Source organism: Canis lupus, chromosome 25 (assembly GCF_011100685.1).
Source record: "Canis lupus familiaris isolate Mischka breed German Shepherd chromosome 25, alternate assembly UU_Cfam_GSD_1.0, whole genome shotgun sequence".
NCBI lineage: Eukaryota > Metazoa > Chordata > Mammalia > Carnivora > Canidae > Canis > Canis lupus.
The window spans coordinates 26,214,340-26,228,582 of NC_049246.1; the positions used below are offsets into that span (position 1 = coordinate 26,214,340).

A 14,243-nucleotide genomic window follows, 5' to 3' on the forward strand; every position below is an offset into this window, starting at 1 on the left:
GATAATTAACAAATGGCTAGCCCCCTCCTCCCCTACACGCATGGGTGTGCCAGCCCCAGAGGAATGGTTGTGATTGAATGGGGCTTCCAGGTAATGCTCCAAAAGGGAGATGGGGATGCACATGTGCAGCTTTAACCTGGAGCTCTAGAAGGCTCCCAATATGTGGAGATTGGGCTCCTACTCCGGTCTGTTGTAACATAACGGAGTTTTAAATTTAGAGCCCTAGATTCAGATGGGTCAAATACTCCTCTGAGGAAAAGCTAAAATATTCCACTGTAAGTAGAAATCAAGTAGACTGTAGGCCAGAGATGCTATACATTTGATTAAAGTGTGGAGCAGAGGGTGGGGTTGCCAGATTTAACAAAAACCAGATGCTCAATTAGATTTGAATTTTAGAGCAAGTAATTTTTTAGGAGGAATAGGTCCTTACAATATTTGGATCATAATTATACTAAAAAAAAAGAAACCTAGTGTGTCTAAAATTCAAGCTTAACTGGGCATCCTGTATTTTATCTGGCAATTTTAAGAGAAATATTTTTAGAAGAAAAATCATCTAAAGCACTCAGGAGTGGGCATAAGAGCTTAGACTTTGCAGAAGTCAGTGACAGTAAAAGTTATTTTATGGCGAGGAGGAACCTAGGAGATCTTCTAAACCATACAGAAGCTCAGAAAGTCCCACAGGTCATTACTGAGCCATACATCCACCTCAGACCAAGACTCTCCACCAGGTTGTCCTCTGTCCTACATGGGCCATAGCAGAACTCATCTGGCACCTCAACACAAATTTCTAACAACCTACCTTGGAATCTCAAACCAAGTTCTGATGCTTAATACTTGGAAAATTACTGTGGAATCTGGCTCATAGCCGTACTCCACGTGGCAAATGACTGGCTTCAGCGTGGTGGTGACCAGTTTGTCCAGAGCTGAGCTTCAAATGAACCAGTTAACAGCAGCTTCCAGGGACCCAAACTAAGCCACTGCATCAGGTGGCAGCAGCAGGAAGAAAATCAATGTGTTTGTGTAGTACAATTCGAGGCCAGCACTACTGCTGGAGAAAGCCCTCAGCTTGGTGATTAATCACCATACATGAAGGTCTGCAGCAGGAGAGTAGACTATAGACTATGTACACTGAGCATAACGGCTCCCATTAAGTCCTTTAATGCCCCCACAATGGGGATTCCTCAGCTTGAGGGGCTTTTTCAAACCACCGTAGAAAGAGGGGCCGTGTCCTCCGGGGCCCAGGCTGATTTGCAGTAGTCACGAGTGAGCGCACCTCACACCCGCCCCGCTGTGTGGGGCTAAAGACAAGGCAAACAGTGGTGCCGGAAGAATTTGGCTAAATGCCATTCGGCTTTCTAGCCCATCGCCTGAAAACACTTGTGCCTTTCTTGAGGCTTCAGTATAGAAACAGATTCTTTTAAAAAAGAAACAAAAGACCAAAAAACCCACAAACACAATCCCTGGATGTGATAACATCTGCATGCAGCTAAGTGAGAGCCAGCTGGCCAGTGAAGCAAGGCTGCCCCGTGCTCATTTCTTGCAGGCAGAGCCACGCAGAGGCCAGGCAGCCAGACCCTTCTCCTTGGTACCACCCTGGCTGGCTGTGTGCTGGCAGCAGACAGCCATCAGTCCTTCCATCACTAACTCCATTCTTGAGCTCCTATTGGCCATGCATGTCCAGGCTTTCGAGTAAGCCGCCCTCGACAAATACAAAGTAATTCAGTTCTTTATTATAAACACATCTTTATATATGATGTCTTCTCAAAAAGTCAGCCTTAACTGGAGGCCAATCTTCTACGATGGGGCCCAAAGCAGTCCTGCAGTCTTTCTGAAAGCTAAACTTTTAAATGAGGAAGCAATTCCAGAACCCCTCCCAGAATCAGTCCTTAGTCTTCATGGGTAGAAGACAGTCTGCATTCTTAGGAAACATGAGGCCATTACCTAGACCCACAAACACTGACACCTACTACATTCAGATCGATTGGAGAAAGCAAAATGAGAAAAACGGGAATCCAACTGAGAAAATTCACTTCACTTTCCACAAGGACATGTACTCCAAGGTTGCTTCAAATTAAATACATTTAATTATGATTCTAGCCAGGATTCACCCTAAATATCTCTCGGCAGCCCCATAAGCAACCATTTCCCCTGACGGGCAGCCAGGAGCGCTCCGTTGCTGCCACCGCACAGAGGTGAGTGCTGCCCACAAGTGCCTGCTTGCTGAGGGGGACGTATCCACCCCTTTTATTCTTAGCTTCTCAACTGCCTGTCACAGTTTCTAAAAGTCCCAAGTCCACCAAGTTCTTTCAGGGATTAAAGCAGGAAGGGAAAAAAAGGGGTGGGGGGTGTACTGATATCCTTTCTCTTGAAGAAAAGGTCGATCTGTGATGAACTGTAGCTTCTGGACTGATACCCATCAGTGTTCTCCAGTCTGAACATAGTCCTCTGTGACCTGGGACAGGGTGCTCAGATATTGCCAGCTCAAGGCGGCCAAGAGCATGACAAACGACAGGTAAATAGGGGAGTAGTGACTTCGGGAGATCAGCTGGCAATTGGGAAGATTCTGTGTCCTGATGGTAGAGATGATCTGCCTTGTTTTACCAGAAGATGGGTCTGAGCTGGGGATTCTATGATAAATCTGTGAAAGAAAGGAAAAAGCAGTAAGCGGCACTATTGGGTGCTAGGAACTTTATAAGCATCTTCTGTGTTTACTTCTTATGATAACCCTCAACAGGTAGGTATTTTATGTCCATCTTACCAATGAGGACATGAAAGGAATAACCCAAAGCCACTTGACAAGTAGACAGGATGTCCAATGAGGCTGGCCTCGTCCCACAGCCAGTCCTCGGGAGCACCAGGGAGTCCCTGCCCCCAGGTCCTCACTGATCTTCATGTCCACAACGCCTCACAGAGCGAGGCACAGAGGGAGAGCTTGGCTGCGCCCGCAGAGTTTGTGCTGGAGCAGAGCAACATGGAGAGGGGAAAGGGGAAAGGATACCGGAGAGACTGGGCAAACGCAGCCAGACAAACAAGACGGATCTACGGTGTAGGCCACAGGCTAGATGCAGAAAGGCCAAAGCAGAAGCTGGAAGCCGGAGAGTAGTCATCCTAGAGTCCTCTCAGGGGCCCTGCCCTCCTACCCCTCCACAAACCTCCAAAGCATTTGCTGAACCCAGGCCTCACCTCCATGCTTACAGTTATTGCTGCGGGCTAGGCCCTCCAAGCCTCTCAGCTGAGCTATGACCAGCCTCCAAACTGAGCTCCTGACTCTACTGGAACCCTCAAGTCCACTCGCTTGCTCTCCATACCGTCACCAAAGAAACTGAAGGCCTCTGCTTGACACCTTCAGTGGCTCCCAATCAGCTGCTGAGTGTCTGAACTTTCAACTGCCGACCGTTGTCTCACAAGTGTGATGCTCTGCTCCTCGCTCACATCATTCCCCCCTCCTAGAATGCCCCTGTTATGCTCCTTCACCCGGCCAACTCTCACCTGTTGCCCAAGTCTCAGCTTAGGTATCAGGTCTTCTAGAAAACCTGCCTTGAACCCCTCAGTTGGGCCATGTGCCGCCTTATCGCTTAACACTGAATTCAGCTATCCTCTGTGTCTCCCTAGACTGCAAGACTCAAAGGCACCACGCCTCATCTTTCTGCCTCCTGCCCAGCTCTGTGCCTGGCACACAAGAGGCCCTGCACAAATCGTCACTGACTCAAACTGACAGAGCAGTTAAGAGATGATGGAGGTGAGAAGTGGGAATGATCCAAGACAGAGGCAAAGAGGAAGCAGACAACAGAGCAGGCATATTTTTAAATAATTTTTTCCATAAATTTCCATTATATAATAGGCATGTTTTTTCACAGACATATTTCATATTCTTGCCACCCTCCTACCTCCCCACCAAAAAGGCCCAGCTGCAATTTAGTATAACAAGAAAATAAAAGAATATGCCTACAAGGGGCTGGCTGCTACATCAAGACAGCATGTAACTTTTGATCTTGGGGTCATGAGTTCAGGCCCCACAATGGGCATAAAGCTCATTAAAAAAAAAAAAAAGAAAGAAATATGCTAATGATATCTAATACCTAATATTATGCTACCAAGAGTAGCTTTAGAGAGAAAAACATAAGCAAGGATGAAACTGCAATTTCCTTTCTACTGTCTTTTTAAAAAAATTTTAGATGATGGAGTAATGCTCTTAAAAACAAGCAATAGAGAGGCCCCTAGGTGGCTCAGTCAGTTAAACATCTAATTTCAGCTCAGGTCATGAGCCCCCACAATTTTATTTTAAAAATAGACTATAAATATATTATGCTGCAATTTCACTTTTTTCACTTACATAATTTTTTTATGGACATCTCTTAATGCCAGAACCTAGAAAATGATGCCATTCCAGTTTTAAACACAAGCCGCATAATGCAAATGTACTCTAATAGTTTAATCAATTCATTCCCAATGAGGACTGAGGACAAAATGCTACGATAAGCACCTTTGCACATTTTCTGGTTAATTTTGTATGTAAAGTCCTAGAATTGCTTGGTCAGAGGGCAATGCACGCAAAATTCTGAGGAGTAGGAAGGTCCACAGGTACAACAGGCAGGATAGGGAGATGCCTATACATCAGGCTTAGAGAGAATAACAGAGGACCCTGGGTTATCTGGACTGCTTGATCAGGCAAATGGTAATGTCATTAACCAGAAAAAAAAAAAGGTTATGACCAAGTCCTGAGCTGGAGTAATCAAGTCAGGAGTGATGAGCATGTGGTGGAGGAAGAAGCCTGGCCACCAAAGAGAATGCCAGAAAGCTTTTGCTCAGTGAGAGAAAATGAAAATTAAGACAGAACTCTGGGAAATAACAGTGTAAGGAGTCAGAAAGGCAAAGGAGTAGACAGGTAAGAGGTTAAACCGGGGATGAGTGTCACAAAAGCCAAGAGAGGAAAGGGCTTTCGAGGTGAAAAAGAACCACATTGTCAAACAATGGGATCAGGGACACTTAAAAAACTGGTCATTAGAAGGTCATCAAATCAGTTCAGTAAGGAAAGTTCTAATGACAAGATAGGAACAAAAGCTAGCTAGCATGAGGTGGGTTGAAAAAGGAGGAATAACATGAAGTATATGTATCTTTTGAGAAGCTTAACTGTGAGGGAGAAGGGGGAGGAGAGCAGGTAAAGAAGAACAAAGCCAGGCCAGGGTCACGATGTGCCCACTTTTTTTTTTTTTTTTTTTTTTGAGAGTGATGTGCCCACTTTTTAAGCAGAGTGGCCTGAGCATACATACACTAGAGGAGTGACTAGAGTGGGGCGGTTGGTGGAGCTGCAGATAAAGAGGCCGCCGACCCTGAGGGGGCGACAGTGGGGAGCAGGAGCGTGGACATGCAGGGGGTAGGCTCCCACAGCAGAGGTGGACACAGAGGTGTGGAGGGGCTTCATAGCACATTAGCTCACACTTCTTCACATGGTGAAAAGGCAGAGCCAGGTCAGGAGAGGATGGGGATTACAACAGTGCTTTCCAGACTTTGGGTTCACAGGTGTCACCTGCGGATCCTGGTAAAGGCAGATTCTGATTCAATGGGTTTGAGTAGGGGTGAGATTCTAGCAAGTGGCCAGGGGCCACTGACGTGGCTGACCGGAGGACCATACTTGTGAGTCAGGAGCACAGAAAGGGCTTGATGGGCAGGACAATGCTCCAGATGAACCACGGTGCAGGGTGAAACAGGAAGCTGTGTCAACTTGAAAAATATTGCCCTCGCCAAGGAATGAGGATTGGCAGAGAAGGAAATAATAGTTTCTGGCTGTTGGCCTGAGCATTTGTTTTGGTCCCAAAATAGCTGGTTGAGCTTCTCGCCAGCTGACAGGTGTCCAGACTGGTTTGAAGCTGTGGCTGCTCCAGAGGACGCAGGACACTGAGGAGCAGTGCCCACCTACTCAGCCAGTTCGGCTGTCACTCTAACCCTTCCTTTAAGCAGTCAGGTTGCGTGAGGAAAGCTTTAAAGTCCCCTGCAAGTGCATTACTGTGACCACCAGTTAGGCCCCAATACCTGAGAGAATAAATGTGCCTTCCTGTCTTCCCATAAAGAACAAACTTGATCAGTGAGGAGAAGTAGGATTCAGTGTTAAAATTTGGACAGCAGCAAAAACCCAGACAACTGGGGCGCCTGGGTGGCTCAGTCTGTTAAGTGTCTGCTTTTGGCTCAGGTCATGATCCTGGGGTGCTGGGATGGAGCCCCATTCTCCTTCTCCCTCTGCCCTTGCCTCTCCCCATTGCTTGTGCTCTCTCTCAAAACAAATAAATAAAATCTTAAAAAAAAAAAAAAAAAAAAAGCCAGACAACTTGTGGACTTGACACAAAAAGTTTTAACTTGAAATTTCATTCATGTTGACATCAAAGCTATTATTACATTTTATTCCTCCACATTCGGAAGTCTTCAGAGATTTTTCTGAATCAAATCAACTCAAGTATTAATGTCTTCCCCAAATTACCTTGAGTTTCACTGGAGTACTTTTAAACAACTGGTGCTTTAAATCAGAGGTCTGCAAACATTCTTAAAGGGCCAGAAAATATTTTCAGTTTTGTGGGCCACCTCTGTTGCAGCCTCTCAACTCTGCTGCTGTATCATGAGGCACCCGTAGACAGTGCATAAGCAAACAGGTGTGGCTGTGTTCTAATAAAATGTTATTTATGAGGGTGTAGGGCAGCCAGCTGTAGTTTGCCTACCTGTACCCTAAATCAAACTGAATCACAACTAGGATTTAATTCCAATGGTTAAAGAAAACATCAGATAAAATCTGAATCTTAAGAGAGTAATGGAACTATCTACAACATTTAAAAAAAAATCGTTCTCTAAAATTAGTGGTCAGTATAAAACTACAGAACTAAAATCTTCTCTGAACTACAAACTACACAAAAGGTTTCCAATTTATATAAAATGGAGGAAAAGTGTCTAATATGGCACCATTCAGTTCAGAAAGGGTAATCCAAACCCCTTAGGATTGTAGTGAACAGCGTAGGCTCTGAAGTCAGCCAGATCTCGGTCCAAATCATGGCTCCAGCCTCAGGTTTCCTTGATATTAATAGTACCCACCTACTATTCAGTTGCTATGCCAGGCACACAGGGAACTCAGAGGAAATGCTGGCCATTTACGATGAACCGGACTGTCCTAAATCTCAATAGTAGCAATTTTTTGGTCACTGGCCGAATGAACACTTTATCTAGTGTTGAAGTCGCTAAAAAATTTTAGAATTAAAAAAAAAAATGGGATCTTCTCTTATGTCTTCTCTGGTGCCTCTGGTAGAAATGCAAGGTCCAAAGCTTGTCAGATTGAAGACAGGTAGGAACTCCAAGGAAAATGTGCAAAATGCAATAGAAATCAGAGGAAATCAATGTCTTGCAGAATTCTGTGTAGGGGAAACCACTATTACAAATCACATCCCTGTAAAGGCATAACCAGAGGATGGGAAGGAGGCAGAAAACTATTGACAGCAGTGGTTATCTCTGGGAGAGAAGGTGGAAGGTCTTTTGGTTTCATGTATTTCTGTAGTAGTAGTTCAATCTTCAGTAGAACATACCTAAGGACCGCAGGGCCTCCACTCATCAGAAGCCACCTCCCTCCCTAGTGTGACGATCATAAAAAATGTCTCCAGATATTGCCAAATGCCCCTTGGTGGGGAGAGAGTGCACCTTCAATTAAGAACTACTGCTCTAAGGCCTGGTGATTAGTTTTAGCCTCTAAGAAAGTTTTTTGAACCTAGTCATATTGTATCTCCCACAGCAGGAGATTTGTTTTGTTTTATAGTGTGGTTTTGGCATTTGAAATGAGATTTGCATTAGAAAGTTGAGAAATCATTGCAACATGATGGTTTTCCTTCACTGAAATTTCCTACTGTGGTTTCTCAGTTAGAGCCCATGAAATAATGGGAAGTACCAGGTTGAGTGTCAGGCATCGTGGCCTGGAGTCTGAGATCCACTCGGTCAAATACTATATTAGCATGCACAAGCCTCGGCTTCACCTTCTTCTTCCATAAACCAAGAAGCCTGGTTGGCTTCTAACACCATCATCCCCCTCCAAAAATCTGATCCTACTGAGGGGCTCTACCCTAAGGGTTTACTGCATTTATACCCTCCCACTATCGTGCTGTACGGATCAGAACCATCAGCAACCTGGGTACACATTTTTTCCTGATACAGGACACCAACTCCTGTCTATCATAACACAGTGAGTCGTTAACAATGATCTAACATCCAAATATGAACTATTTAAACAGTGATATTATTTAAATCCTAAAAATAGCTACAAATTCTCCAGGTAATTAAACGAAAACTCACCTCTTCCATATATTGGTATATTATAGCTTTGACCGCTGGCATATTGGTAGCATCCATCATTAGAGTTACTGCTTGCCCTTTTCGGATCTTCACTATACCTTTGAACACCTGCTGATTATTGTAACAGGCAGCCAGAGTGGCAATGGCCATCACCTACAGATAGAAGGAGGGAGAGAGAGGAAAAAAAACAAAACAAAACACTAATTCAACTAATTTCATGAAAAAAAGTATGAAATGGCACTCTAAACAATCACCATTATGAAAAGGTGAAAAAAATCTTCTGTAGAATAAGAACATGCCCAAAGGGCTAAGGTATAAATAACCAAGAAAAAATACCAAAGAAAAAAGCATGTCAAAACTTGGACCTTTCCCACTCGTCCCTTCTCTAACTACACATAGAATCAAGTGGTCTTTGAAGTCTTAAATATTCTTTGGTTTAACCACAAGGACCCCTTTTTATTTGGAAAAACACAAGCATTACGCCTGTAAGTCATTTTCCATGCTAGAGTAATGAGCCAAAAAATGTATCTCAAAATAATATTTACAAAGAATTTTCTATTTTTCCTACAATGAACATATCCATTACACATGAAAAATAACATGGAGGGAATGGGGGGGAAATGGGAAGGGGGCATAGTCCCCAATGCTCATAGGCAAATTATCTCTAGGGTAAATGGGAACCTAAGTCAGGCATGCAGAATTTAGCTCCAATGACCACTCAAGATTGGTCCTTAAAAGATCAAATCAAGGGGCACCAGGGTGGCTCAGTCAGTTAAGCATCTGCCTTGGGCTCAGGTCATGATCCCAGAGTCCTGGAATCAAATCTCAAGTTAGGCTCCCTGCTCAGTGGGGAGTCTGCTTCACCCTCTCCCCTCTGATGCTCCCCCCAGGCTCCTGCACACTCTCTCTCTTTCAAAAAAATACATAAAATCTTTATAAAAAAAAAAAATCAAATCAAGTGTCTTTTTTTTTCAAATCAAGTTTCTAAATCAGTTAAATCTCATGACTTGCATGTACTTGAGTTGAAAACTAAAATAACTGGTAAAGGGCAGCCCGGGTGGCTCAGCGGTTTAGTGCCTGCCTTTGGCCCGGGGCGTGATCCTGGAGATCCCGGGATCCAGTCCCGCGTTGGGCTCCCTGCATGGACCCTGCTTCTCCCTCTGCCTGTGTCTCTGTCTCTCTCTCTGTGTGTGTGTCTCTCATGAATGAATAAATAAAAATCTTTTAAAAAATAAAATAAAATAACTGGTAAGGCAATTAAAAAGTGTAGAGGACTGAGGGGCTAGGTCCATAGTATCAGGTTCCATTATCCTGAGTCTGAGAAAAGGACAGCAAAAACTAGGTGATTAAGTAAGACTCTCTGTAATGACAAACCTTCACCTAATGAGGCTGAGTGGGTGTAGTGGCTGTGGGGCAGAGAAAAGGTGTGGTGAAACACTGCCTGCTTCCCCCTCGGCAAAAGAAAATAGACCAGTCATCTTTCCAAGGAACCATATTCCTAAATGCAAGCAAATCAAAATAGTAAATGCATTCTCTCTATCCCCATCACTACCCCCATGCCACTCTTTTTAGCTCCCACCTCTCATCTACAAGATAGCTCCACCGCATACCTGTGGAATAGCGCAGAAGTTAAACACACTTTGGTTTCTAAGTCTTGAGAGGTAAGTGATGACATGTGGGATGTGGTGTAGCGCGTTGGTTATAAGTTCGTTCAGGCACTGCACGGCTGAGTCAATATTCTGTGGCTTAGCAAAATCACCCAACTTCTTAACATACTTGCTCCAAACCTTAAAAATAAGTTATAGCATGTGCATAAGGGAAGGATGTACAAGCAACAGGAGAGAATATTCATGAGTAAGAACTATGATACACAGTAACATTTTTCTTAGCTCCGGACTCATCCTTCCCCAAGATCAAGTCTGTTTTAAGCTCCATGCGGTAGCTATTTATGACAACCTGTCAGGGTCTGATCACAGCCTAGGAGTCAGTTAAGTATTTGGGAAATGGTCTCTTAGGGGACATTTAGTAAGTGTGTACTAAGCAATACTTTGATGATTTCAGATAAAGAGGATTCCTGTTATTCAGAAAGGCATTAGTCTACTCCTGAAAGAAGTAACCAGATAGATACAAAATCAGCTATAACAGTACTGCAAGCTAAACATTAAACATTATTACGGTTGCCATAGCTACTTGCTCTGCCAATTCAGATATGAACACAATCATAAGAAATTGGGAATTAGTATGGCATGTGCAAAAACATTTTTTCAATTATTTTCAGTAATCATATTTGGTGGCAGTAGCATTAGCATCACTATTAAGAGATGGCAGGATCTGTAATGTGGGGAAAAAAAGCAAATGAGTAATTATGGCATATACTAATTCTGGCATCTCTGAATCTCCATGAGGAAGCAATGAAGTAGAGATGTAATACAGAGGAGATTATGTAACAAGCTGACAGTCCTGAATGTGTGAACTGGAAATATCAGTACCAACTTACAAGATATTTTAGTTTTAAAACTAAACGCACACACACGATGACTACCCCAAGAGCAATGACTATTCCTAGTAGCCAAGTGCAGTGCTGGTTACTATTTCCTATTAGCCCAGGTGTCTTACCTAGGCTTCCTGAAGAGCTGGATGAATCCAGAGCTCAGGCAAGAAATGTACAAAATGAGCTTAGAACATCTTCACATACCAAATGGCAAGGAAGCGCTCAAAGGGTCCCCTCATGAGGACTCAGGAGCCAACCTGAACTTCTTCCCGACCAAAGGAGGGAAATTCTGAACTTTAGTAATGAGAATAATTATGGCAGATTAAACCAAATCAAGTATGTTTTAATCCCTGAGTTTATAATGATAGCAAAAAATAACTAATTGGTCACCTTATGAGGATGAGAGAAAATTCATTATCTTAAAAGCTGGGTAAAGAAAAGAATCAAATATATATACTGCCTTCCATACATCAACTGTACCATTCAATAAGCAAATATTAAAGGAGGGGAGTTAAATCAGTCCAGCTAATAAAGGAAGACACAATTATAGAATTAAAAATTACTTTATGGCATAAAATTGGAAGTCCTGAAATAAACCTTCACTTAGGGTCAACTGATTTTCAACAAGGTGCTGAAATAATTCAATGAAGAAAGAACAATCTTTTCCACAAACAGTACTGGGACAACTGGACACCCACACAAAAAAATGAAACTGGACCCCTACCTCACACCACATACAAAAATTAACTCAAAATGGATCAAAGCCCTAAATGTAAGAGCTCAAACTATAAAACTCTTAGAAGAAAATGTAGGCATAAATCTTCATGACCTTAGATTAGGCAATGGTTTCTTACATATGACACCAAAAACACAATAACAAAAGAGAAAACTAAATCAATTACACCACATCAAAATTAAAAACTCTTATGTTCCAAAGGACATCATCAAAGAAGAAAAAAGTTAGCCCACAGAATGGGAGACAATATTTCTAAGTCAAGTATCTGATAAAAAAGGGACTTCTATCCAGAAGTAGAAAGAACCCTTACAACTCAATAATAACAACAAACAACATCATGAAAATATCTGAAAGTATTTTAGTAGTTTTCAGGATAAGTACCCAAATAGATATTTTTCCAAAGCAAATATACAAATGGCCAATCAACACATGAAAAGCTCCACATCATTAGCTATCAGAGACTGCAAATCAAAACCACAATGAGATACTGCTTGACACCCATGAAGATGGGTAGAATCAAAAAGACAGATAACAGGGAGAAGGAGTAGGTAGTTATTGTGTAACTATTAGTTTAAATGGTAAATTTTATATTACGTAAACTTTACCACAATAAAAAGATGTCATACACATACATAAAAAAGGATAGTAAGTGTTGGCAAAGAGGAGGAGAAACTGGAACCCTCACACACTGCTGGCAGGACTGGTAAAATGGTACAGTCACTGTGGGAAAAAGTCTGACAGTTCCTCAAAAGGTTGGTAGCTATATGAATCAGCATTTCCTCTCCTAGGTATATATCGAAGAGAAATGGAAACACGTCCACTCAAAACCTTGTATACAAATGTTCACAGAACTATTAATAATAAAAAAGTGGCAACAATCCAAATATTCCTCACCTAATGCATGGATAAATAAAATATGGCCTACCTATACAAATGAATATTATTTGACTATAACAAGGAATGAAGTACTGATACATGCTACCACATGGCACCTTGAAAACATTATGCTAAGTGAAAGAAGTCAGTCGCATATTGTATGATTCTTTTTTACATGAAAGGTCCCAAACAGGCAAATCTCAAAGACAGGAAGAAGAAGGTTGGTTAACGAAGGCTGGGGAGTAGACACCAGGGGAAAATAGTGACTGCTAGTGGGCATGGAGTTTCTTTCTGGAAAAATGAAAATGTCCTGAAATTAACTGTGGTGATAGTAGCACAACTCAGTGAACATACTGAAAAACAAAAACAAAACAAAACAAAACAAAAAACACTAAAAATGTTAGAAAGATAAACTGTATAGTATGTAAACTGTCTCAATAGAGTAATGATTTAAAAATACTGTTCTGTAATCACAATAAATTAACAGAACTAGGCATGAAGCCTAACAACTGCTAACACCAAAAGTTGGCAAAGATCGACATTACGTACCTCCTGATAAGGGAACACACCAATATCTTTCAAGAGGCGCATGCTTATTTTTCTTTAGATTTTAATACATTTGATGTGTTTTAAGCCATTGCAGTTATTATCCCTTCTGATACTCAAACTATTCCATATGCAGCCAGTGAAAGCCCCTTTAAATTGGATCCTGTACTCTTCACTTTGATAGCTACCTTCTTTCCTGGGATGACAGTGTATTCCAAGCTCATTTTGTATATTTCCTGCCCCCACTATTCCATAGAGTGAAATGGTATTAAAAGACCAAACGGATACACCAGCAGTACATACTACTGCTGGTTTCTTTCTATACCTCTTCATAGACAGAGCTGAACTTTTTCTTTTTTAAGAGAATCTGTAACAGGAGTTCAGACTGATATTTCCAATTCAGTTTAGGATTATGAGAGTTTTGTTTAACTTAACTCATAGTTTTATATTTGTACCTTTTATTTTAGACTAAAAATCTTGGCTCCTCAACTGACAGGAACACAACTGTCTATTTGCTATTAGTTACAAAAGTTTCTGTAATAGTTTCAGTAATTTCAGTAACAGTAAATTAATCACATTTTATTATGTTTTGGTTTCTCCTATTGTTTAAACTACACTGCTGGGGATCCCTGGGTGGCTCAGTGGTTCAGCGCCTGCCTTTGGCCCAGGGCATGATCCTGGAGTCCTGGGATCGAGTCCCGCATCAGGCTCCCGGCATGGAGCCTGCTTCTCCCTCTGCCTTGTGTCTCTGCCTTTCTCTCTCTCTCTCTGTTTATCATGAATAAATAAATAAAATCTTAAAAATAAAAAATAATAATAATAATAATAAAATAAACTACACTGCTGTGCACCTTGCTTTTTTACACTTAATAATATAACCTGGAGATTACTCCATCGTAGTATAGTTCTTTTTGTCCTCCACCAGGTGAATATACCATAGTTCATTCAATCAGTCCTGTATAGATGAATATCTGAGTGGTTTATAAAATGTAACTATTAGAAACAAAGGTGGATCAATAACTTCCCATATTATCCACTTGCCAAGAGGCCAGCTCTCAGGGTTGTTTGTACAGGGGACTCTCACCAAGCACACAAACAGAATGTTTTTTTTCAAACAGAGTGTTCGTGTCCCCAGTCCTATTTAGGGATTATCAAATTTAGGACTTTTTGCCAATCCTAAGCAAGAAATAGTATCTCAGGGCTCTTTAATCTCTGTTTTGGTCAAGCTATTTGAATTGACGTTTAGTAACCAGTCTGGATAAAGTTCAGCTCATTTTA

The 14,243-nt window shown here is 41.9% G+C and overlaps 1 protein-coding gene across 2 annotated transcripts in view; it reads right to left on the bottom strand.

Moving 5' to 3' along the window:
• Positions 1 to 1,708: 1,708 nt before the first annotated feature.
• The window catches only part of FDFT1 (farnesyl-diphosphate farnesyltransferase 1), a 33,320-nt gene continuing 20,785 nt past the window's right edge, over positions 1,709 to 14,243 (bottom strand). The window contains exons 5-7 of one of the 2 annotated variants that reach the window (XM_038573644.1): positions 9,927 to 10,103; positions 8,317 to 8,469; positions 1,709 to 2,638 (exon numbers count right to left, since the gene is read on the bottom strand). In XM_038573644.1, coding sequence (XP_038429572.1) covers positions 2,417 to 2,638; positions 8,317 to 8,469; positions 9,927 to 10,103 — 552 coding nt within the window. In that variant the 3' untranslated portion in view covers positions 1,709 to 2,416. The remainder of the gene's footprint in view (positions 2,639 to 8,316; positions 8,470 to 9,926; positions 10,104 to 14,243) is intronic. The other variant, XM_038573645.1, reaches the window with a different exon arrangement.